At 42.9% G+C, this 20953-nt stretch overlaps 1 protein-coding gene across 1 annotated transcript in view; it reads left to right on the top strand.

The window, feature by feature from the left end:
• Positions 1–20058, top strand: part of LOC126143444 (ankyrin repeat domain-containing protein 65-like) — a 31763-nt gene extending 11705 nt beyond the window's left edge. The window contains exons 2-3 of the mRNA XM_049915373.1: positions 13840–14043; positions 19596–20058. Of these exons, the coding sequence (XP_049771330.1) occupies positions 13859–14043; positions 19596–19980 (570 nt within the window). The 5' untranslated portion in view covers positions 13840–13858 and the 3' untranslated portion in view covers positions 19981–20058. The remainder of the gene's footprint in view (positions 1–13839; positions 14044–19595) is intronic.
• The last annotated feature ends 895 nt before the right edge of the window (positions 20059–20953 follow it).

Here is a 20953-nt window from a genome sequence, read left to right as displayed (position 1 = left end):
TCTCTTTTTAAGTCATTCTTCTATTGATGGAAATTCAAATGTCTGTTTTAAGATTTGTGGACAGTTTCCCTCGTTCACTTGTACAACACATAAGAGTATCGAGCCAAACTTTCACATTCATTGCTCCCACAGAAGATCAGCAAAAACATTGTCGGTACCTGGCTCATGTTAATTCTCGACTTCTACAAAACTATTTCGAATTGCTGTTTTAAAATCGATTCTTCAGCGACTGTTACTAATGAAACAACGTAAATCCAATAAGCAGATAGTGATATCCCATTTTATTCAAATGTCCAGTCTCGGGATCTAATGCACACAGTCTCCACAGTCAGTGTAAGGACAAACTGAGAAATTCTTCAGCGAAAATTAGACCTCGTTGTCCAGAAACTGTATCATCGAGTGGTTATCTACTATTATCAGTACCATCTGCAATGCGGAGGTTCAGTGACTTCTGCTACAAAATGATAGTATACGTGTTAGTTGAAAACAAATGGTTCAAATGGCTCTGAGCACTATGGGATGTAACATCTGAGGTCATCAGTCCCCTAGAACTTAAAACTACTTAAACCTAAAGACATCACACAAATCCATGCCCGAGGCAGGATTCGAACCTGCGACTGTAGCAGTCGCGCGGTTCCGGACTGTAGCGCCTAGAACCGCTCGGCCACCGCGGCCGGCTGTTAGTTGAAGGGAAAGTATATTCTCTGTGGCTGGCTCTGACATATCGTGCTGTGTGTGGTTGTCGGATGTCGTCCTGTTGGACTATTTGAGAAGTGTTGGGAATGAGTTGCAGGCTGAGTAGGCCTGGTTCCCAATGTTTCGCAGAAATACCCTCTAGGTTGTAATAGATGGTGGATTCCCTGTGTGAAACAACTCCTGCAAGGCTACATGCACAACTATGGGTTAAATGACGAATAATATAGATTCCTGCAATAAAATAATGTTGTTTTCTTGAAGAACAGAAGTGAAGAGAATATCTAGTTGAATAATGTACTGCTCACAGTTCTTCACAACCTTCTTGACATCTGGGTAGATGTCCACTTCGAACGATTGCCGGTTCAAGTAAAATCGCCGTGTAGAAATAATTATGGAAATGAAGCCTCCCCCCCTTCTGGAGCTTATCGCGCAAATAAAATGTGCTGAAAGAAAACCGTAACTATTTAAAAAGGTATTATTAAAGATATGCAGGTATTCACCAATGGCATCAGTCTAACACAGCAAAGATGTGACGATACTGCCACTGGCTGGTGATGGACCACTTTTTATGAACCGTCACTCGAGAAGTATCAGTAAGCAACCAATTGTAAGCAACCAATTTGTAGACATTTATCTGTCGAACTACACGTGTAGGAAAAGTTGTTCTTTAGGTTTTGGCATCAAGTGTCAGGAGAATAGGATACATTCACTGTGTGAATGCAGCATCACGCATTCCGCTGTGCACACAAAGCTGTACTGCCCAACCCGGCCTCAAACACAGTGATGTGTGTAGTTTGCAGCCGTCAGCTCTTATGGGTTGCTGTGAGCCTGTTCGCATAGAGCAGCGTTTAGAGTTGTTCAGTGCCTCTGTGGCTGATGCCAATGAGACACCTCTGAATAGTGTCACGCTGCATGAAGACGACGACCAAGTACGTCACTTCTGGCCGACACCTCGAGCAAGGAAGTGTACTGCACAACGGTTCGAGGAGGGCGGCAACATATTTACAGTTTTCGACAGCTGATGTTGATCTGCGGAATTTTCTTCGTGTAGTAAAGGAGAATATCAGAGTAATCGCTGTTCACACCTCAGTACTACAGCTTCGTTCTCTGTCACTTTCTTTCTTCATGCAAGCCATATGCCAGTAACCTCCCCAACATAATTCTTTGTTCTCTCCAAATCCAGGCAGTACATGGAAGATTTTGAATTTCTCTAAAGGAACATTATATGACAGAATAATGGTTCGCTGTCAGGTCTTGTATGGAAGATGATCAGAAAACCTGGTGAAGTAAGCATCGGTGCTCCAGTGTATGGCTGCTCACATCTCTTGCAGCCTGGGACCACCTCACAGGAACACAAACCAGTCCTCGTGGTGGTTCCAGTTCGTTCCATAAAACTGAGACTTCCCACCTCATTTCCTTCTCCTCTCTATTCAGCCGCTATATGAAGCTCACACAGTACTTGGATACATTCCCTTCTGTGCCATGCTTTACTGAGTCTTTGATGAATCGGTACCCCACGCCTCTCTGCCTGTTTCAGTTGCTCTATGGATTTCTGTAGCCACCCAGTGAACACCATAGACTTGCATTCCACTGTGGCACTACCTATGATATTATCTACCCCACCTATTACTGTTGCTATTCCACCTTTCATAGTCTGAACATGAAAGAGTTTCTGAGACCAACAATCCCTTTTTTCTGCACCATCTTACAGTTACATGTGTCCATACAAGTCTAGTAGCCATTAACACTGATAAACCGTCATTTATTTTTCAGATAGATTCTAGTACTTAGGTAATATTTTGTGTGGTATTTGACACACTGGTAACCTTGTGTTTGAGATGACGCTACTTGCATTCCCTCAACCAACTCCAATGAACTTATAGCCTGTACTGTAAACCATTCAGTGTGTTTATCTTTTGTTCAATAGACATCAACATGAAAATTCATGTTTGAAACATCGATCATGTTACAGTCATTAATTACGTTCTTGAAAAAAAAATTTAACACATCGCACCTAAATATATTTTTCTACATTACTCCAAACTGCTCCTGTACACTATGGGAAATGACAGGAGGTCTATAAAGTTTTTATTAACAGTAATCTTTTTAGTAACAGTAATCTTTGTGTACATTGTCTGATGATCGATGTGTCCTGTTAATTAAGTTAAAATGTCCTTCACAACCAGAAGAGTGCCGTGCCTGTCCAGTTGGTTTGTTGCACCACTAGCGAGATATGCTCGTCTCTGAACTAGAAGTTATGCGAGGAAAAGTTCTGTGCTGACTGGGATTCTAACAACGTACTTACTGTCACCGCTGATGACTACACATGAATTGACGTTCACTGTGAAATAGTTTTTCACCAGTAATTAGAAGTGCAATTTATAAACCGCAAATGATATGATAAAATCTTCTGTGCCTGATTGAGAGTCAAAACCGGTACGAATCGTTATTGTTGACAATGAATGTAGAAATGTAAAAAAATTATTATTGCCTTTCACCGATGATTTGCAGTGCAAATGCTACGACTTGAAGTCACCTGATGAAAATTTTTGCACCCACCCACTATTTAAAACCACACCTGCGTCTTTCATGGAAACGCTGAAGAATTTGTATAGCTGGGGAAACAACAAAAGGACGGAACTGTATAGTCCAGAAAGGGTCAAAAACAGCGGAAAGGGATACCTGAGTTGAACTCCCTGCTCATCACCAACACTCTCCAACATCTCAAGCTGAAATACGTACGCTGTGACGTTACATGGCGATTGGTCCACTAGTGAAATGCGTACTTCCGACTTGATTTTGTAATCGCTGAAATGAAATCACATAACAGTCAGCTACACTATTGACATTATGGAATGATGCAGAAATTTCTGCAGGAAGTGTTGGCCCCTAGCTGAGCAGCTGTGATTTTGTACGAGTCTATGGTTACACTAATACTGGATCATACAAAATAAACTCGGCGACAGGTATCAATCAAATTTCCAGAAAGTTCTCCGGATAGTGTTGTCGCATTTATTGCTGCAGTAGTGTGTCATTGTGTCAAGACCAGTTAATTATTTTGTACTGCTTAATTTTTGCGCTAGAGGTTTATATCTTTACTAAAAGAAGAGATGTATTTGGTTTATGAGGATGTCATTCATGTTGTTTGTTGTGGTCTTCAGTCCTGAGACTGGTTTGACGCAGCTCTCCATGCTACTCTATCCTGTGCAAGCTTCATCATCTCCCAGTATCTACTGCAGCCTACATCCTTCTGAATCTGCTTAGTGTATTCATCTCTTGGTCTCCCTCTACAATTTTTACCCTCCACGCTGCCCTCCAATACTAAATTGGTGATCCCTCGATGTCTCAGAACATGTCCTACCAACCGTTCCCTTCTTCTAGTCAAGTTGTGCCTCAAGCTCCTTTTCTCTCCAATTCTATTCAATACCTCCTCATCAGTTACATGATCTACCCATCTAATCTTCAGCATTCTTCTGTAGCACCACATTTCGGAAGCTTCTATTCTCTTCTTGTCTAAACTATTTATCGTCCACGTTTCACTTCCATACATGGCTACACTCCATACAAATACTTTCAGAAACGACTTCCTGACACTTAAATCTATACTCGATGTTAACAAATTTTTCTTCTTCAGAAACGCTTTCCTTGCCATTGCCAGTCTACATTTTATATCCTCTCAACTTCGACCATCATCAGTTATTTTGCTACCCAAATAGCAGAACTCCTTTACTACTTTAAGTGTCTCATTTCCTATTCTAATTCCCTCAGCATCACCCGACTTAACTCGACTACATTCCATTATCCTCGTTTTGCTTTTGTTCGTGTTCATCTCATACCCTCCTTTCAAGACACTGTCCATTCCGTTCAACTGCTCTTCCAAGTCCTTTGCTGTCATTCTTAGACAGTTATTTATAGACAGTCATTATTATGTTCAGACACTGGGCCCATTTTTATGCTGGAAGTATCGTTCTTTTACTGCAATTTCAAAAGTAATGTATTTTTTTTACCATGAGGTGATATTAAGCTACAAAGCAGCTTTGTTTATCCAATAAAATAGTTTTTTGAGGAGGTCATTCGTTGTTATCCTGTTATTATTCACACCATTGATCTTGGCAAAGACGACGCATGTCTTCAGTAAATGCAGCACAGGGGATCCCCCTGGATAAATTCCGTGTGGAAAAATTTACCAAAGGCTGTAGGGGAGTGGAAGGAGGCCTAAAAAAAAGTGTCACTCAACTGCGTAAGGAAGTGCATACTTTTTCCTCGTGTTGCAGTCAACATTGATGCATATAGCCTGAAAGGGCATTATTAACTGAAACAAGTAGAGTCATGTATAAGGTCGTAGAGATTTTGTTTGATGTGTGTGATACAGGCTGCTATAAGTACATTTATCAGTCGTCATTCCTTATTTGAATTTATAAACTGTTTTTGCAGTGATGTTTTGAATGTTGTACATTTGAAGGTTACAAGGATGATTGTTTCAACATTCAAAAACGGTGCATTAAACATTTTGTGAGTGTATGTGGTTTTTGCAGTGATGTATTGAATGTTGTACATTTGAAGGTTACAAGGATGATGGTTTCAACATTCAAAAACGGTGCATTAAACATTTTGTGAGTGTATGTGGTAAGTGCAGCGAAGAATTCACATCAGAAAACAGTTTTCTCATTTCGAATAGTATTCCTCTGATGTGACAGTTTACCAGTACGGTCCAATCGATTACTGGCAAATGTATTGAAATACGACCGTTTAACCTTCGTGCAATACTTGAATTCAATAGGAAATGTTGAGGAAGAAAAAAGAGATTAACTTAGGGTCAAACGTCCCATCGACTGCAAGACCATTAGAGTCAAAGCAGAATCTACAGCTCCCAAATGCGGGGAAGGAAATCTACAGTTCCCTTTCAAAGGAAAGGTCTCAGCATTTGCGTTCATCGATTTAAGGAAATAAAGCAGAACGCAAATCAGGATGGTCAGATGGACATTTCAACCACTGGGCTTTAACTTCATAAAAGTAAATTTTGTGGCCCTGAGGAAAAATGTACAATCAAAGGTTAATCTGTGTCCTCAGAATGTAACATCATGCATATGGTGTGACGAAAGTGTTCTGTAGTAAGAAATCCTTCCAAGCAGTATGCCCTTAGTAATTAGCATCTTTCGTAATCGTGGCTGGCTGCAAAGATTTTGATCGAGTTATTTAAACTGCTAGTACGTGCACATCAAACCAAAAGAGAAAAGTAATTGTGATTTTATCGTCTGCGTATGTCTTGTCATCAAAGACGGTTGGTGTTCGTTTCGACTTGATCACTTACCAAAGTTTTCAAGGCATCATTTCAGGTTAAAAATGTTACTCCTAGCAACTGTCGAAACAGAATTCGACAATCAACGTCTCCTTGTTTGCAGTAAGCAACGATGCTGCGAGCAGGCTCACATTCCCGCCCCTCACAGAACTTTTCGTCGCGTTATTTCCAGTTCAGACATGTGCACATGTCGCTACAGGTCAACTGAGGAGATGCTTAACGTGTGTTTGTGGCTAGAAAACAATGATACGTACTTGATTCAAATCCCAGTAAAGGAACAAAATTACTTGCCTCACCGTTTCAGGTTGTCATCTCGCTAACAACGAAAAATTTGGATATATAACGTGTTATTGTGCCTAGTTAACAATCCTATTAAGTGCTGGGTTCAAATTGCCATCCAACCCAAAACTTAGTGAAACTTCAAGATTTCAGCGCTTAGATACGTGCACGCTAGCTTACCTGTGACTGAAACGATATCTAAGACCTTTGGTATTTAGTTAACAGGGACAACGGTTGTTCGATTTGAGTCCTGGATGTCAGTGTGAAGAAACGTTTTCGTCACGTAATTTCAAGGTGAAAGTTAGTTTCTAAAATGTCATTTATTGCAGTAAACTTGAGTTTTGCAGGTGCTAAAGACTGTCATCTAATAATAACACTTTTTCTGGTATTGACATTATTGAGATATTAGTCTGATTGTGGACTGACAGCCTTACAGATCAGTTTTCTCAAGTGGTCTCTTGCAGTAACCATTTTGAACAGTGAAACGCCCATACCAGAAAAGAGAGCAGAGGGACGGCAAGACAGTAACATTAAGTAGGTGCATACAAATCAGGTGGAGTGGAATTCAGGCTGTTTGGATAATTTGGAGGGTGATAGTACATGAGCTGACCTGTCCACTAATTCTGTATGTATCTTAATCCTGCACTTGATTTTGAACTACCTGTTGTATGGTGTTGTCATCAACTGCTGTAGGGAGCTCAGGCGTGCATCTGAATGTCATTAATTCAACGGCAATTCATCTGTATAAACTGGACCGCTATCGCAGCATTCGGCACCTGTCGTCTGCCAGTTGCCAGTGTGTGCACGGCCCCTCAGCAGGGCTGGCTGTAGTGAGCCACCCCCACATCCTCACATGGATACGCCAGCCAGCTCACACTCTGCTCTATGTGCAGCACACCAGCCGTCACCGCCACTACCGCCATTGCCACCACCGCCACTATCGCCACCACGGCCACCGCCACCACCACCACTGCCAACGCACCCCGCCAGACACCTGCTGCAGCTGCACTTCCCACATCTCCTCCACCTGGAGAAGCCACTGTCTCTCGTATGCAGTGAGTTCCCTCACTACACACACACGCACGCACACATTGGCACTACATTGTACAGAAGGTAGAAAAACAGAGAAAGGAAATGGAAAGGATCAGTCTACATTCAGTGAGGGTTAGCAAAATGAAATGGAAAGAAAATCATAACATATGGTCAGATGAATAATGGGCAGTATCCACAGAATGAGGAAGTTGTATTATGAAAGAAAGGTCAAATAAAATGGTTTGGTAGGGAAAGCAGTGATCTATTGTGAACATTTCAGTGATATATTCCCATCAGAACCAGTAAACCAATCCAACAATAACTCTGGCATGTAAGGCGACGTCACACACGGAAAATCCAGTCACAGAGAGGGATTATAAGAGCACTTGATGCATAACACTGTATTTAAAGAGACATAAACATCTAAAAATCATGGTGTATTGGAAACTGTAGCAGGGGACAAGTAAAGACAGATTTATTTATGAGAGAATTTAGGGTCGTTGGTAGAAACAAAGGAGGAGAAAGGATCCTAGACCCCTCTATTAAACTTGTGCTAACAACAAGAATTACTCCGATCAAGAATCAAAACAAAAGCAGTAGTTGGCAGAGGTGGTCTCTTAAGCCTAAGCTCCTCAGGGTTTGGACCAACATGATTGTACCATTTTATTTTGCTATAACAGGTAGTCAAAGTAACAACAGACATGCAAAGCAGAAACTGTCTACTGTAGATCATATTTCTGTCTGTCAACACACTTAGAGTGCTGAGATCCCATCGTTTATTTCTGGGAAGAGGGGGTGCAGGGTCGGACTCTTCACCACAGAGCAGCATTTTCATCCAAAGTCTCCAGTTATTTGTTGGATGTAGTACAATCTTGGTCTTTGTCTACAGTTTTTACTCTCTGCTGCTTCCACCAGTACCATGGCAGTTATTCCCTGATGTCTTCAGATATATCCCACTTTCCACAGTTCCTTTCTTATCAATTCACCTAATTCTCAACATCCTTTAATTGCATCCCAATTTGAATGCTCCAAGTCACTTCTCTTCCTGTTATCTCCCATAATCCATTATTCATTTTCATACAATACTGTGCTCCAAATGTACATTTTCAGATATTCTATCACAAAATTGAGGCCTATCTTTGGCTGCAGTAGCGTTGTTTTGCCTGGAATGATCTGTTTTCCTCTGTTACATTACTTCATATAACAATCTCGCTCTGTCCCTCAGTGTACATTGGCTTCCCAGGTAGCAGAATCACTCAAATTCATTTACTTTGTGGTCCCTAATTTTGATGTTAAGTTTGACACTGATGTTATTTCTGTTACTCCCCAATATTTCCGTCTTTCTTTAGTTTAAATCATAATGCTGTGCTGTTTATTACATTCAACCACTTGGGTACTTCTTTCTCACTTTCAGTGAACATGGTAATAACACCAGTGAATTTTATCAATGAAATACATTCACCCTCAATTTTAATTAAATTCCTGGAAGTTTATTCAATTCCGCAAACGATTCGTTGATGTTCAAACTGAACCCTTGGCGATACTTTTTCGGTCTTTGTTTTGCACCTTTTTAATGACAGTATTCCTTGCTTCAGTGTTTGCTGTTCCGTGTTGATTATTGTACATATAGCAATTTATATAATCTGCTTGTATTCTATATCTCACTCGTATTTTTCGAGATTTCACACATGTCGCATTACTTTACATTGTCAATCTTTTTAAAGGTGGCCTAATGCAATGAAGGCTGCGTGACTTTCTTTAAACTTTGCTTCCGTTTTGAAATGTATGATTAGATCTATCTCTCTGGGGCTTTTACCTTTGTTAAATCCAAACTTACTTTCTTGTACATATTAATCGTGTCAGCAATTAGGATTCATAAGCTATTAAGCTCATTGTGCGAAATCGTTCGTATTTAATGGTCCTTACTCGCATGTGGAGTATGTAGATGATATTTTTCTGTAAATTTGTTGCTATGTCTATAGTCCCATAGATTCTACAGATGAATTTGAATAGTTGAAACTTCCTGGCAGATTAAAACTGTGTGCCCGACCGAGACTCGAACTCGGCACCTTTGCCTTTCGCGGGAAAGTGCTCTACCATCTGAGCCACCGAAGCACGACTCACGCCCTGTACTCACAGCTTCACTTCTGCCAGTATCTCGTCTCCTACCTTCCAAACTTTACAGAAGCTCTCCTGCGAACCTTGCAGAACTAGCACCCCTGAAAGAAAGGATACTGCTGAGACATGGCTTAGCCACAGCCTGGGGGATGTTTCCAGAATGAGATTTCCACTCTGCAGCGGAGTGTGCGCTGATATGAAACTTCCTGGCAGATTAAAACTGTGTGCCCAACCGAGACTCGAACTCGGGACCTTTGCCTTTCGCGGGCAATTGCTCTACCATCTGAGCTACCGAAGGACGACTCACGCCCGGTACTCACAGCTTCACTTCTGCCATTCTGGAATTTGAATAGTTGTTTCATTGCAGCCTCCTGCAAGCATCATATAAACTGCAAGGGAATGTTATTTAACCATTCGCTTTGTTTTTGCACAAATCGTCCAGAGCTTTGTTAAACTCTATGTCTAATGACCAGTCCGCTATGTTTTCCAGCTCGACTTTCAGTTTTCCCTCCATCATGTCATTCAATAGTCCCCCACCTCATGGAGGTGCTCAGTGTACTTTTGTCAGCCATCCCTTTCTCTCCCCCCCCTTCCCCTCCCCCCCTCTTTCTCTCTTTCTCCCCCCCCCTTGCACTTAGTAGCGGAATTCTTTTCTAACTCTTACACCCAAACCTGCAGATGTCAGACACTCAGATCAGTAACAAAAATTGCAGGTCGATAGCTTATCAACAAAAACTGCGATTTAGTTCGAGCTGTCTGCTGTTGTCCAGCAGAGAGCACATAAACCTTAATTAAAAGTAACACCAGGACTACAGAGCACTTCACAAGCCTAACAGTGAGTATGTAAAGTATGGTGCTTTCATGCGGAAGTTGATAGAGCCTAAGATTCCTGTATCAAAGATCATGGGTTCACAACCCAACGACCCTAAATTTTTACCGTATTATGTGTGAAAGTGCTATATGGGACGACGCGCTTTTTTTTTTTTTGGGTCATCAGTCTTCTAACTGGTTTGATGCGGTCCATCACTAATTCCTCTCTTGTGCCAACAACCTCTTCATGACAGAGTAGCACTTGCAATCCATGTCCTCAATTGTTCGCTGTATGTATCCCAATCTCTGTCTTTCTCTGCAGTCCTTAGCCTCTGTAACTCCCTCTGCTACCATGGAAGTCATTCGCCGATTTCTTAGCAGATGTGCTATCATTCTGCCCCTTCACGTTGTCAGTGTTTTCCATATATTCCTTTTCTCTCGGATTCTACACAGAATGACTTCATTCCTTACCTTGTCAGTCCACATAATTTTCAACAATAGCCAGTAGCACCACAGCTCAAATGCTTAGATTCTCTATTCCAGTTTTCCCACAGTCCATGTTTCACTACCAAACAGTACTGTACTCCATATGTACATTCTTAGAAATTTCTTCCGCAAATTAAGGCCTATGTTTTATATCAGTAGAATTCTCTTGGTCAGGGCTAGTCTGCTTTTGATGTCCTCCTTCGTCCATCCGTCTTTGGTTATTTTGCTGCCCAGGTAGCAGAATTCTTTAACTTCATCTGCTTCATGACCATCAAATCTGATGCTAATTCAGTTTCACTCAGGATAGGAATGTCAGCAGCATTTCATATCCTTGGTATCCTTTCATCTTGAATTTTAATTCCACTCCTGATCCTTTCCTTTATTTCATTCCTTCTTCTTTGTACAGATTGAACAGTAGGGTGGAAGACTACATCCCCACCTTACACTCTTTTTAATCCAAGCACTTTGTTCTTGGTCGTTCACTCTTATTATTCCTTCTTGGCTCTTGTACATATTGTATACCACACATCTCCAGCTATAGCTTAGCCCTGTTTTTCTCAGAATTTCGAACACCTTGCACCACTTTACATTGTCAAACACTTTGTCCAAGTCATCAAATCCTATAAACGTGTCTTGATTTTTCTTTAGTCTTGCTTCCATTATCAACCACAATGTCAAAATTGCCTCTCTAGTGCCTCTACCTTTTCTAAAGCCAAACTAATTGTCGTCTAGCACATCCTCAATTTTCTTTTCCATTCTTCTGTATATTATTCTTGTCAGGAACTTGGATGCATGAGCTGCTGAGCTGATTCTGCGGTAATTCTCGCACTTGTCAGCTCTAACAGTCTTTGTATTGGGTTGATGGTATTTTTCCGAAGTCCTAAGACACATACATTCTATGCACCAACGTGAATAGTCGTTTTGTTGCCATTTCTCCCAATGATTTTAGAAATTATGATGGAATTTTATCTATATGATCTGCCTTATTGGATCTTAAGCCTTCCAAAGCTCTCTTATATTCTGATTCTAATACTGGACATGACATGTAAAATAGCTGTTTGGAGTTCACAGCAATGTTCTCTTGGTGGTCCGCTTTTGGTTCATTTCACTGAAAGCAGTAAAGCTGTAGAGTGCTTTAGTAGTTTCACAGCATATACAACCAGAACAGAAAAATAAAGATACAATTGCATTGCACATGTGGAAATAACAGCAATAACAATAATCAATAATACACAACATAACAAGATCAATTATAGGTACATGATGTTCAACTAACGGAGCAAAAGAAGCAGACTGTCAAAAGAACATTGATACAAACTCCGAAAAGTCTTTGTACATGTCAGGAAAATGTTGTCTCATGTAACAGCTTCGCGCCAACACAGTTGTCACCAGTGGTATTTGAACGTTATACCTTCTCATCCACACGATATCTAGGATGCAGTTACTCACTGATACGCTCCTCCCGTGATCAGCAGCTCTCGTGATACTTTTAACTGCCGTTTACACGTGCCCTGTTTTGGTTCATACTCCATCGACATAATGGCTTTTGGCACCGATCTGAGAGTCTGACATCTGGAAGGGTGGGTGTTGGTGTTGTCATCCCTGCATTTAATTTCACAGAAGGATCTTTAGGCTTTTCTATGTGCTGAATGGGTGCATCCTACGATCACTTTTTATTTATTTACCTGAAACTTATTGCAGTCATTCTACTTCATCGTCCGTCGAACTTAGAATTACATTCTTTAGCGACCTGTAATACTTTATTCCTGGCTTTCCCTGACTATTTTAGTACTTCTGTCTTTCATCAATCATTCTATGTATTTTTTCCGTTTGCTAAGATTTCTTCAGAGTTGCCTTCCTTGCTCCAACATTTGTCCGTTCAATTTTCGTGTTTGGCGTTGTCAGAGACATCAGCTGTTGTTCACCTGAAATTCCAGCTGAGACATTCATTATCGCGTTATCTACAGTCTCACAGAACTTGAAAAACCCATTACATTCGTCAGCTCTTCAGAATCCCATTTATCTGCACGTTGATTGCTCCTAACAGTTCTTTTCAGTTTGTTCACCACCATAACTAGGTGACCCTAGGTCTGCTCGTGCGTACCTCTTACAATTAATCGGATTCTCTATCTGGGAATGATATAATACAGTTGGAACCTTCCAATCCTTCCAGCTCTGTCTTATACACCAAATATACACCACCACCTTCCTCCTTAACCTTCTTGATAGCCAGAGACGCTGAGGCGCTGAAGTAATCATACAAATATCACAGAACAGAGAGTGTAGACTTGCAGTAATTCCGCCACACAGAGCAGGGGGTCTCTCACACAGGGAGCGGTGTGGACAGAGCCAGCTGCGAACTGATGAGCAAGTCCCACAGAGGACAGTTCAGTAATGACTGCACATGGTAAGCCAAATGTCTTGAAATTTTTTTCTGGAGCTGCTGTCCTACAGGCCATACATATTTCAAAAGTGGTTGTTAAATAACGAAAGTTAGAAGTAGCTCAAAGTGTTAATCACGATATTTTTCAAAGTTTGGAAGGGCCACTTGTCCTTAACATTTGACTGTCTGTTACCATTATAACAGCTATAAAGACAGACAGACGTACAAATGCCTCTGCCTGAAGCACATACTTTGGTCTGTACTGGTCTCAGATGCCACACTTCAGGACTTTAATGGTATGGTAAAACGACAATATCTAAAAGGGTGCACATGAAATGCGAGGCAGTTAAGTTATGTGGGTCACGTACAAAGAGGCACAATCCAGTTCAGATCATTCGGATACCTTTGAGAACGATAGTACCAGAGCTGGCCTGTACAGAGGCTCTGTAATTAAGTTTCGTGTAAGTGTCAGGCACTGTATGTACGTTTTGTTCATGCTTGATTTTGAACTACCTGTTGTGTGGTATGGTGAGCAACTGCTGTGGGGAACTCAGGTGGTGCAACTGAATGTGATTACCGCACTGGTAATTCATTTGTATTTACTGGACCACTACTCTTGTTGTCGGCGTGTGTTCCGCGTGTGTGTGCGAGTGTGTGTGTGCACTGCAGTGGGCCGTCCCCAGGACACCACGAGGACACGCCTGCTCACACTGTGCCTCTCTCTCTGTGTGTGCAGCCCACCAGCCGCTACACAGATGAGGCCCACCACCACCTCTACCACCACCGCCGCAGTCGCCACCGCCGCCACCACCTCCACCACGACCACCGCCACCGCCACCACCACCACTGCTGGCACAACCTGCCAGACTCCTGCTGCTGCTGCTGCTGCTGCACTGCCCACGACTCCTGCACCCGATGACGCCACTGTCTCTCGCTTGCGGTGAGTTCCCTCACTACACACGCACACACACATACACACACACACACACACACACACACACACACACACACACACACACACACACGAGTCTTATGTGGTAGATAAGATATAAATACAAAAAAGAAAAGTGTAAATGCTGAGTCTAGATATAATGACGGTCAGCAAAGCGAACTGGAATAAAATCAGAACAATGCAGTCACATGAATAACGGGGCTGTATCGACATGATAGGAGGTTGTATCGTGAGAGAGGGAGTCATTAAGAATAGGTTGGTAGATAAAATAGTGAGTTACTGTCAACAGTTCAGTGATTTATTCTCATCCAACGAATGTCAGCAATAATTCAGGCACATACGCCAACGTCGTACACAGAAAATCTGGTGGCAGGGAGCGACTGTGACTGCACTGAATGTGTGACTCTCTTTTGTCAAAAGAGATAAACGTCCAGTACTCTTGGCATATTGGAATGGTCTAGCAGGGGTCAGATAAACACGTTCGTGAGACCATCTGGGGTGGTTGGCAGGACTGAGACAGGACAAAAAGAAAAACGATTATTAGCCATAAAATCTTCGCTAATAACAACAAATATGCTTGTCAAGGAGCAAAGAGAAGCAAATGTCGGCAGAGCGTCAGCTCGTCAGGGTGTGGACGACTTTGGTCGACCCGCCGCAGTATGGAGTAACAGCCAGTCCCAGTAACAACACACATGCGAAGCAGAAACTCTGCCTGCTGTTGACCATGTTTCTGTCTGTGTGAACAACAAGTTTAGAGTGCTGTTGGCACCCAGAGTCCACAATTACTTGTGCTGTGCACTCCTATCTCTGTCCTGCCCTACAGGTTTTACCCTCTACAGCTACCTCTAGCACCATGGCACTTGTTCTCTGATGACTTCACATGTAACCTATTACGCTGACCCTTGTACATGTCACGGTTTTCCACATATTGTTATCCTCACCTATTCTGGAGGGACGTTTCAGGGTTCCTCTGGTATGAGTTCACCTAATTTCAACATCCGCCAATAGCACCAATTTAGGATGCTTCGATTTCCTTCTCGTTTTTTCCAGTAATCCACGATTCATTTTCATACAGTACTTTGTACAAACATACATTCACAGGTTTCTTCCCCAGTTAAGGACTATCTTTTGTACCAGTAGCCTTGTTTTCCGAGGAATGTCCTGTTTTCGTGTGCTAGATAACTTTTTGTAACAACCTCGCCTTGTCCCTAAGTGTAAATACGCTTCGCACATAGCAGAATCCCTGCAATTTGTCAGCTTCGTGGTCCTTAATTCTGATGTAAACTTTGCCATCAATGTTATTTCCGCCACTCCCCAATACAAGTTTTACCCATACCACGTGAAACAGCAGCAAGATTTCCGTCAGCTACGAGTTATTTTCTAACTCGTGGTAATATTTTTAAGATAAAGTTTGACACGTTGACCATCTCAGGTGGAAACGGGGGGGATGAAACCTCATCGACTTTGGGAGAAAGTCAGAAACTATATCCGTGTGTTCCACACACGACATGTGGAAGAAGACACACACGACCCTCACGCCGCACTTACCAGACGAAATTACTCCCACTGTCTCGAATCCACCCACAGATGTACGACACGTCGCCAATGGCTTTTATCATTTTGAACAATTCTGATTCGAACTCAGTTATACTCAAACCAGAGTTGGCCGTCGAATATGGTAAAAGTCAAGAACATGTATCTGAAATTAATGAGAAGCAAAAGCGGAAACGTGACTGTACAAAAGTAGCTGCACTACAGCTGGAGGGTCATTTCGACAAACATCGGCACCCCTCACCTACCTACAAGTGTGAAAACTACTCGGTAGAGGGCACTGAACAGGAAAGTAGCAACCAAAGCGAAACTTGAGGCAGTCCACCTGGGTGGTCGGCAGCACGTGAGAGAATCACGACCTGACAGCAGGCGAGGTTCGTACGCGCTCAAGTGAAGGACATCTGGTGAGTTATCACATAATTGTTAGCCGCAATAACACGAACTCTACTCCCAATACCTTACCTTCCAATTTTTTTGAATCGTAGCGACGTGCCGTGTGAATAAAGGAATGCTGTAAACTGGCTAAGAGGACACACAACGTACCACCTGCCAGCAGAGGGAAACCAGACGGTCGGGCGCTGGGTGGGTCGCCGCACGCACGCCGGCCACAAGCGGACCACGGGGCGGCGTGTGCGTCGCTGAGGCGGAAAACTGCGAGAGGAACTTCGCAACATGTTTCAGTACATACAGTTACGTGGTAGAGAGTGCAAAGTGAATAGAAAAAGGCGTAAACGCAAGAACATCATAATGAATCGTCCTTAAGCTCTTTTGTGTTAAATGGTGTTTCTTACTGACTTATTTATTTTTAAGTAAACAGAAATCTAATTTAAAATACGTAGGTCAGAAGCACTTTATTTTGTGTTGAAGGAAACTCGGAGGAAAAGCTGGTCCTCACGACAGAACACATGCTACTTTTTAGTACACTTTATTTTACTTCATTCTGTATATTAAAACTCCTTTTAACCAGAAGCGACTGCACTGATTTCTGCTGTTCTGCGTTACATTCATCGTCACCCGCTGTATCAGGAATCGCAGCACGGAGCTTCCAGCGCGTGCAGTGCTCAGGGATGGCAGAAGACCAACTTTGCAAACGAGCCTCGGGAACCGAAGCATTGGGCGAGTTACAAGATGTTGAGAAATAAGTCGGAAAGCAGACCATCGTGAACACGGAACTTGGAAGGCGTCGCTCTCAGCTGAGTTACTTTGTGTGCAAACATGGTCCTTCAGACGAAGTGCTAAAAATAAAAAAAATTAGAAATAAAAAAATTATGCGCGAAAATAGCGCAGCGACTCTGTGACAGGTATGGGGGAGGCGTCGTGGCCAGACCTCGGGATGGTTAAAAAATTAAATTAAGGAAAAGGGGTTAAGGGCGCGAGTTTCTAGTCTGCATGTAGTGGATTCGAATACCGCAACTCGCATGAATTTTAATTCTTGGTAATAGTTGCTAGTTAAGAAAAAGTTGAAATGATTCTTGCTACATATGCTGACCTTTTCGTTTCACACAGCTGACAAACATAAGCAGCACCTATCCCACCTCTGGTAACCTGTAGCAGAGTCGGTATAGGCTCGGCCGCGACAGAGTGGGAGGTCGTGGCAGGTCGAAACTCTGTCACCAGCTACCTTCCTTACGTGATATATATATCTATCAATGAGCCAATCTCCGTGCAGGGCCACAGGGCACTTGACTCCTACTGTATTCGAGCCTGAGACGTGGAAAATATTGACGCTGGACTGGAATTCGAACTGAGATCTCCCTTTTTCGTCACGTTTGATCACTTTCACATGATGCATTTCCACCGCTTCATTGTCTCTTCTTGTCTGCAAAGTCATAAAGACATTCACAAGAGACACATCTCTGGGTTCGAACCCTGGCATGTCACTTTAAGTTGCAACATGAGCACAGCAAAATACATGTGAGAAATTATTCTGATTTTACCGATTCTCTGGGCTTTGTTAACAATAATGGTGGTACTGGTTTCGAGTCCCAAGTCAGACGGGCAGCTTTTCGTCCTGTCGTGTCAGTTTCAAACATGCACTCCTAGCTACTGGTGAAAGAGAATAGTACAGTCGAGGTATCTTTGTATGTAGTCAACAACGATGTGTCTAGGGTTCCATTCCTAGTTGGCAGAAAATTTTCATTGCTGTATTTAAAATTATGACATGTCCACATTTCGCTGCTCAACGTCTATGCGTGACTAGAAGTCAGTGTCGACAGGTGTTGGTTTCGAATGCCCATAACACAAAACACTTTCCTCTCCTGGTTTCAGTTTGTCATCTCATTGTTGGTTAAAAATGACGATCTCTGACGTTTCATTGTGCTTAGTTAACCACCCGATCAAGTGTTGCGTTCGAATCTCCGGGAAACACTAAACTTTATGGCAGATCATTTCAAGTTTCAACTTGCACTCTCTTTGTTACTTGTGACTGAAACCATACTTGAGATATTTCTTCTTTACTTGTTAGATTGCATTCCCGGATAGTAGTGCAGTAAGAAAACTTTCGTCGTGTCATTTAAAGGAGGATGCTGCTTTCTGAGCTTTCATTTATTACAATAAGTTTGAATATGCAAGCGTAATGGCTGTGTAATGTTCAATAACACGTTTCCTGGTATTTGCATTATCGAAGTGTCAGTTTGCATGTAAACCGATAATCACACAGAGCAGTTTTCTCTTGTGGCCTCATGCAGTGAACATTTTGTATAGGCAAAGACTGTACCGAAAACAGAGCAGAGGAACAATGTTATGAGGACTGATTACAAATCAGGTGAAACACAATTCAGATCGTTCCGTAAAGTTTCTGGCGTGCAGCCGCATAAATTCAGCCTTTTCTCATAATATTTCGGCCGAACACCGTCCTGCCATCTCCAGAGTTAGCCGAGGTGACTGACGCTGCTGCACTTGGTCCGTTCTTTTAAACCCGAGGACCAAACCACTGAATTTATGCGGCTGCACGCCAGAAACTTTGTGGAACAGTCCTTACGCCGCAAAAACATTAAGATGGACGACAACTGAGGTCGTTCAGATGATTTTGAGCACGATAGCACATGTTAAATACATGTGCATATGCTATGAGGCCATAAAATCTGACACACAGACAGGTTTTCATGTAGGTGGAGTTGCCAATTTGGTGTTTGTTATATCTGACATGTTTTGAATAAATTGTCTGTGTGTCAGTTTCGGTATTTGGTGAGACTGTGTCAAGAAAACTGCCGCTAAGTGCAGTGAAATTCTTTTGGCTGTATATTAGAAAAGTGTCTCTTTGAAAACCGGGAGATGGGACTCTTCTTGTGCGTGACGTCTGGCAGTGAAGCTGCAGACAGAGACCAGTATTAGCTGCAAGAAAGGAGTGCTGTGGTCTCGTAGTTAGCGTGAGCGGCTGCGGAACGAGAGGTCCTTGGTTCAAGTCTCCCTCGAGTGAAAAGTTTAGCTGGCCGAAGTGGCCGTGCGGTTAAAGGCGCTGCAGTCTGGAACCGCAAGACCGCTATGGTCACAGGTTCGAATCCTGCCTCGGGCATGGATGTTTGTGATGTCCTTAGGATAGTTAGGTTTAACTAGTTCTAAGTTCTAGGGGACTAATGACCTCAGCAGTGGAGTCCCATAGTGGTCAGAGCCATTTGAACCATTTAGCTGCAAGAAGCCTGTCCTGTAGTGGAGGTGAGCGACTGGTTAGGTGTAGCGTCCCGAGAGCAAAGGAGCTGACTTCCAGGAATGAGTGTGACAAAATGTGATAATGAAATTCCTTCAGAGTTTTTATGATCCTATTTGTAATGGACGATGAATGAAGATTTTCTTATGAGGGGGATAGAACAGATGTACTGTAATATGTACACACAATTGCGCACTGTTTTGTACTGTGGGAGGGGGAATACGGTAGGTTTGTTTCAGGACAGATTCTTATTCACAACAGTTTTTTCCTCGTGTGGCTGTTTTCCTCATTTTGTGTGCTGTGTGTTTGTAGCAGAGAGTGGCAGTTTGTGTGTTTTGTGCAGGAGCCTCTCTGCTAAGGAGAGGGGCAGGAGGCTGGTCCTGGCGGCTGAGCAGGGGGCAGTGGAGGAGCTGAGGGCGCTGATCGCCGCTGGGGCCGACGTGCGGGCGTGGGATGAGTGGGGCTGCACCGCCCTGCACTGGGCAGCGTGGAGAGGAGACGTCGAGGCGGCGAGGCTGCTGGTGGGGGCGGGGGCGGCGGTGGACGCCAGGGACAGTTTCATTGGGTGGACGCCGCTTCATCACGCGGCACACAACGGCCACGCAGAAGTGGCGGATGCGCTGCTTGACGCTGGGGCCGACAGAGTGGTCACAGATGCTCAGGGGCGGACAGCGCTGGACTTCGCCAGGCAGTTCAACCACAGGCGGCTGGTGGAGATGCTGTCATGAGGCAGAAAGTACAATGAACTCTGTGCAAAAAAAGAACTGAAACAATCTGTAGGAGAGCAATATTCATAATTTTTTAAATAAAGATCCAAAAAACTCAATCCTATTGTGACTCACTAACTTCAGCCCTCCTCGAGTAGCCTACACCATAACAAATACTCTAAGCAACGCTGTAGCAAAACTCAGACGACGCCAGATAACAGAAAAATAATTCAGGTAACAACGGACAATCCTTCTCTCACAAAAATGTCTCGAGTAAAACTTCCAGACTAAACATGGCAAAAGTCAACAGTTCATTGTGAACAAACACAACTGCTCCATAAAATCTGATCGCTGAAAAGCGTTTCACACCAGTCTGCAAGGTGCTACATCAGACTATTCTAATTTTAACATACCGAGATTAACGCTATATGAGTTCTATCACCAGAATTTTCGCTCCTGATATCAGACTCAATTTACTTCTCCATATTCAGCAAACATTCTACTCTACCGTACCTGTTGTGTTTAATAACAATGAGATATTAGTAGCAGTATTCACACTACATAATGCGACTATCATCTGGAACCACACTGTCAGTCTACATTTAACTAAACACAATCAGACCACAACATTACACGCATACAAAATGTGACGGAAATCCTCTCTATCTGTTATTGTTGTCACTACTTGACGTAAAAGATTGCAACGAGCAAAGTAATTGTAGTTGTATTCGAGACAGAACACCGAGGCCCGAGTTTCAGCACACGAAAGCAATTTCACAGTGACGCACACGAGTCTCCACACTCATCGGTCACAACGGCACAGCTGAGACGGTAACGCAAGTCGTGGAGCTACAGGTAATAAAATTACACTTACCTTCACTCATACATCGAGTAAATAAGTGTAGTGGAGAGTGCATGCCTATCAACTCAGTTGCTGTCACCCCACTTCATTCCCTGCGGCCGCAGCTGACGCAGCTCGCCGCTCCCTGCCAGT

This window comes from Schistocerca cancellata, unplaced genomic scaffold, assembly GCF_023864275.1.
Source record: "Schistocerca cancellata isolate TAMUIC-IGC-003103 unplaced genomic scaffold, iqSchCanc2.1 HiC_scaffold_799, whole genome shotgun sequence".
NCBI lineage: Eukaryota > Metazoa > Arthropoda > Insecta > Orthoptera > Acrididae > Schistocerca > Schistocerca cancellata.
The sequence above is the reverse complement of the archived record's forward strand: the minus strand, read 5'-3'. Positions and strand labels throughout refer to the sequence as shown.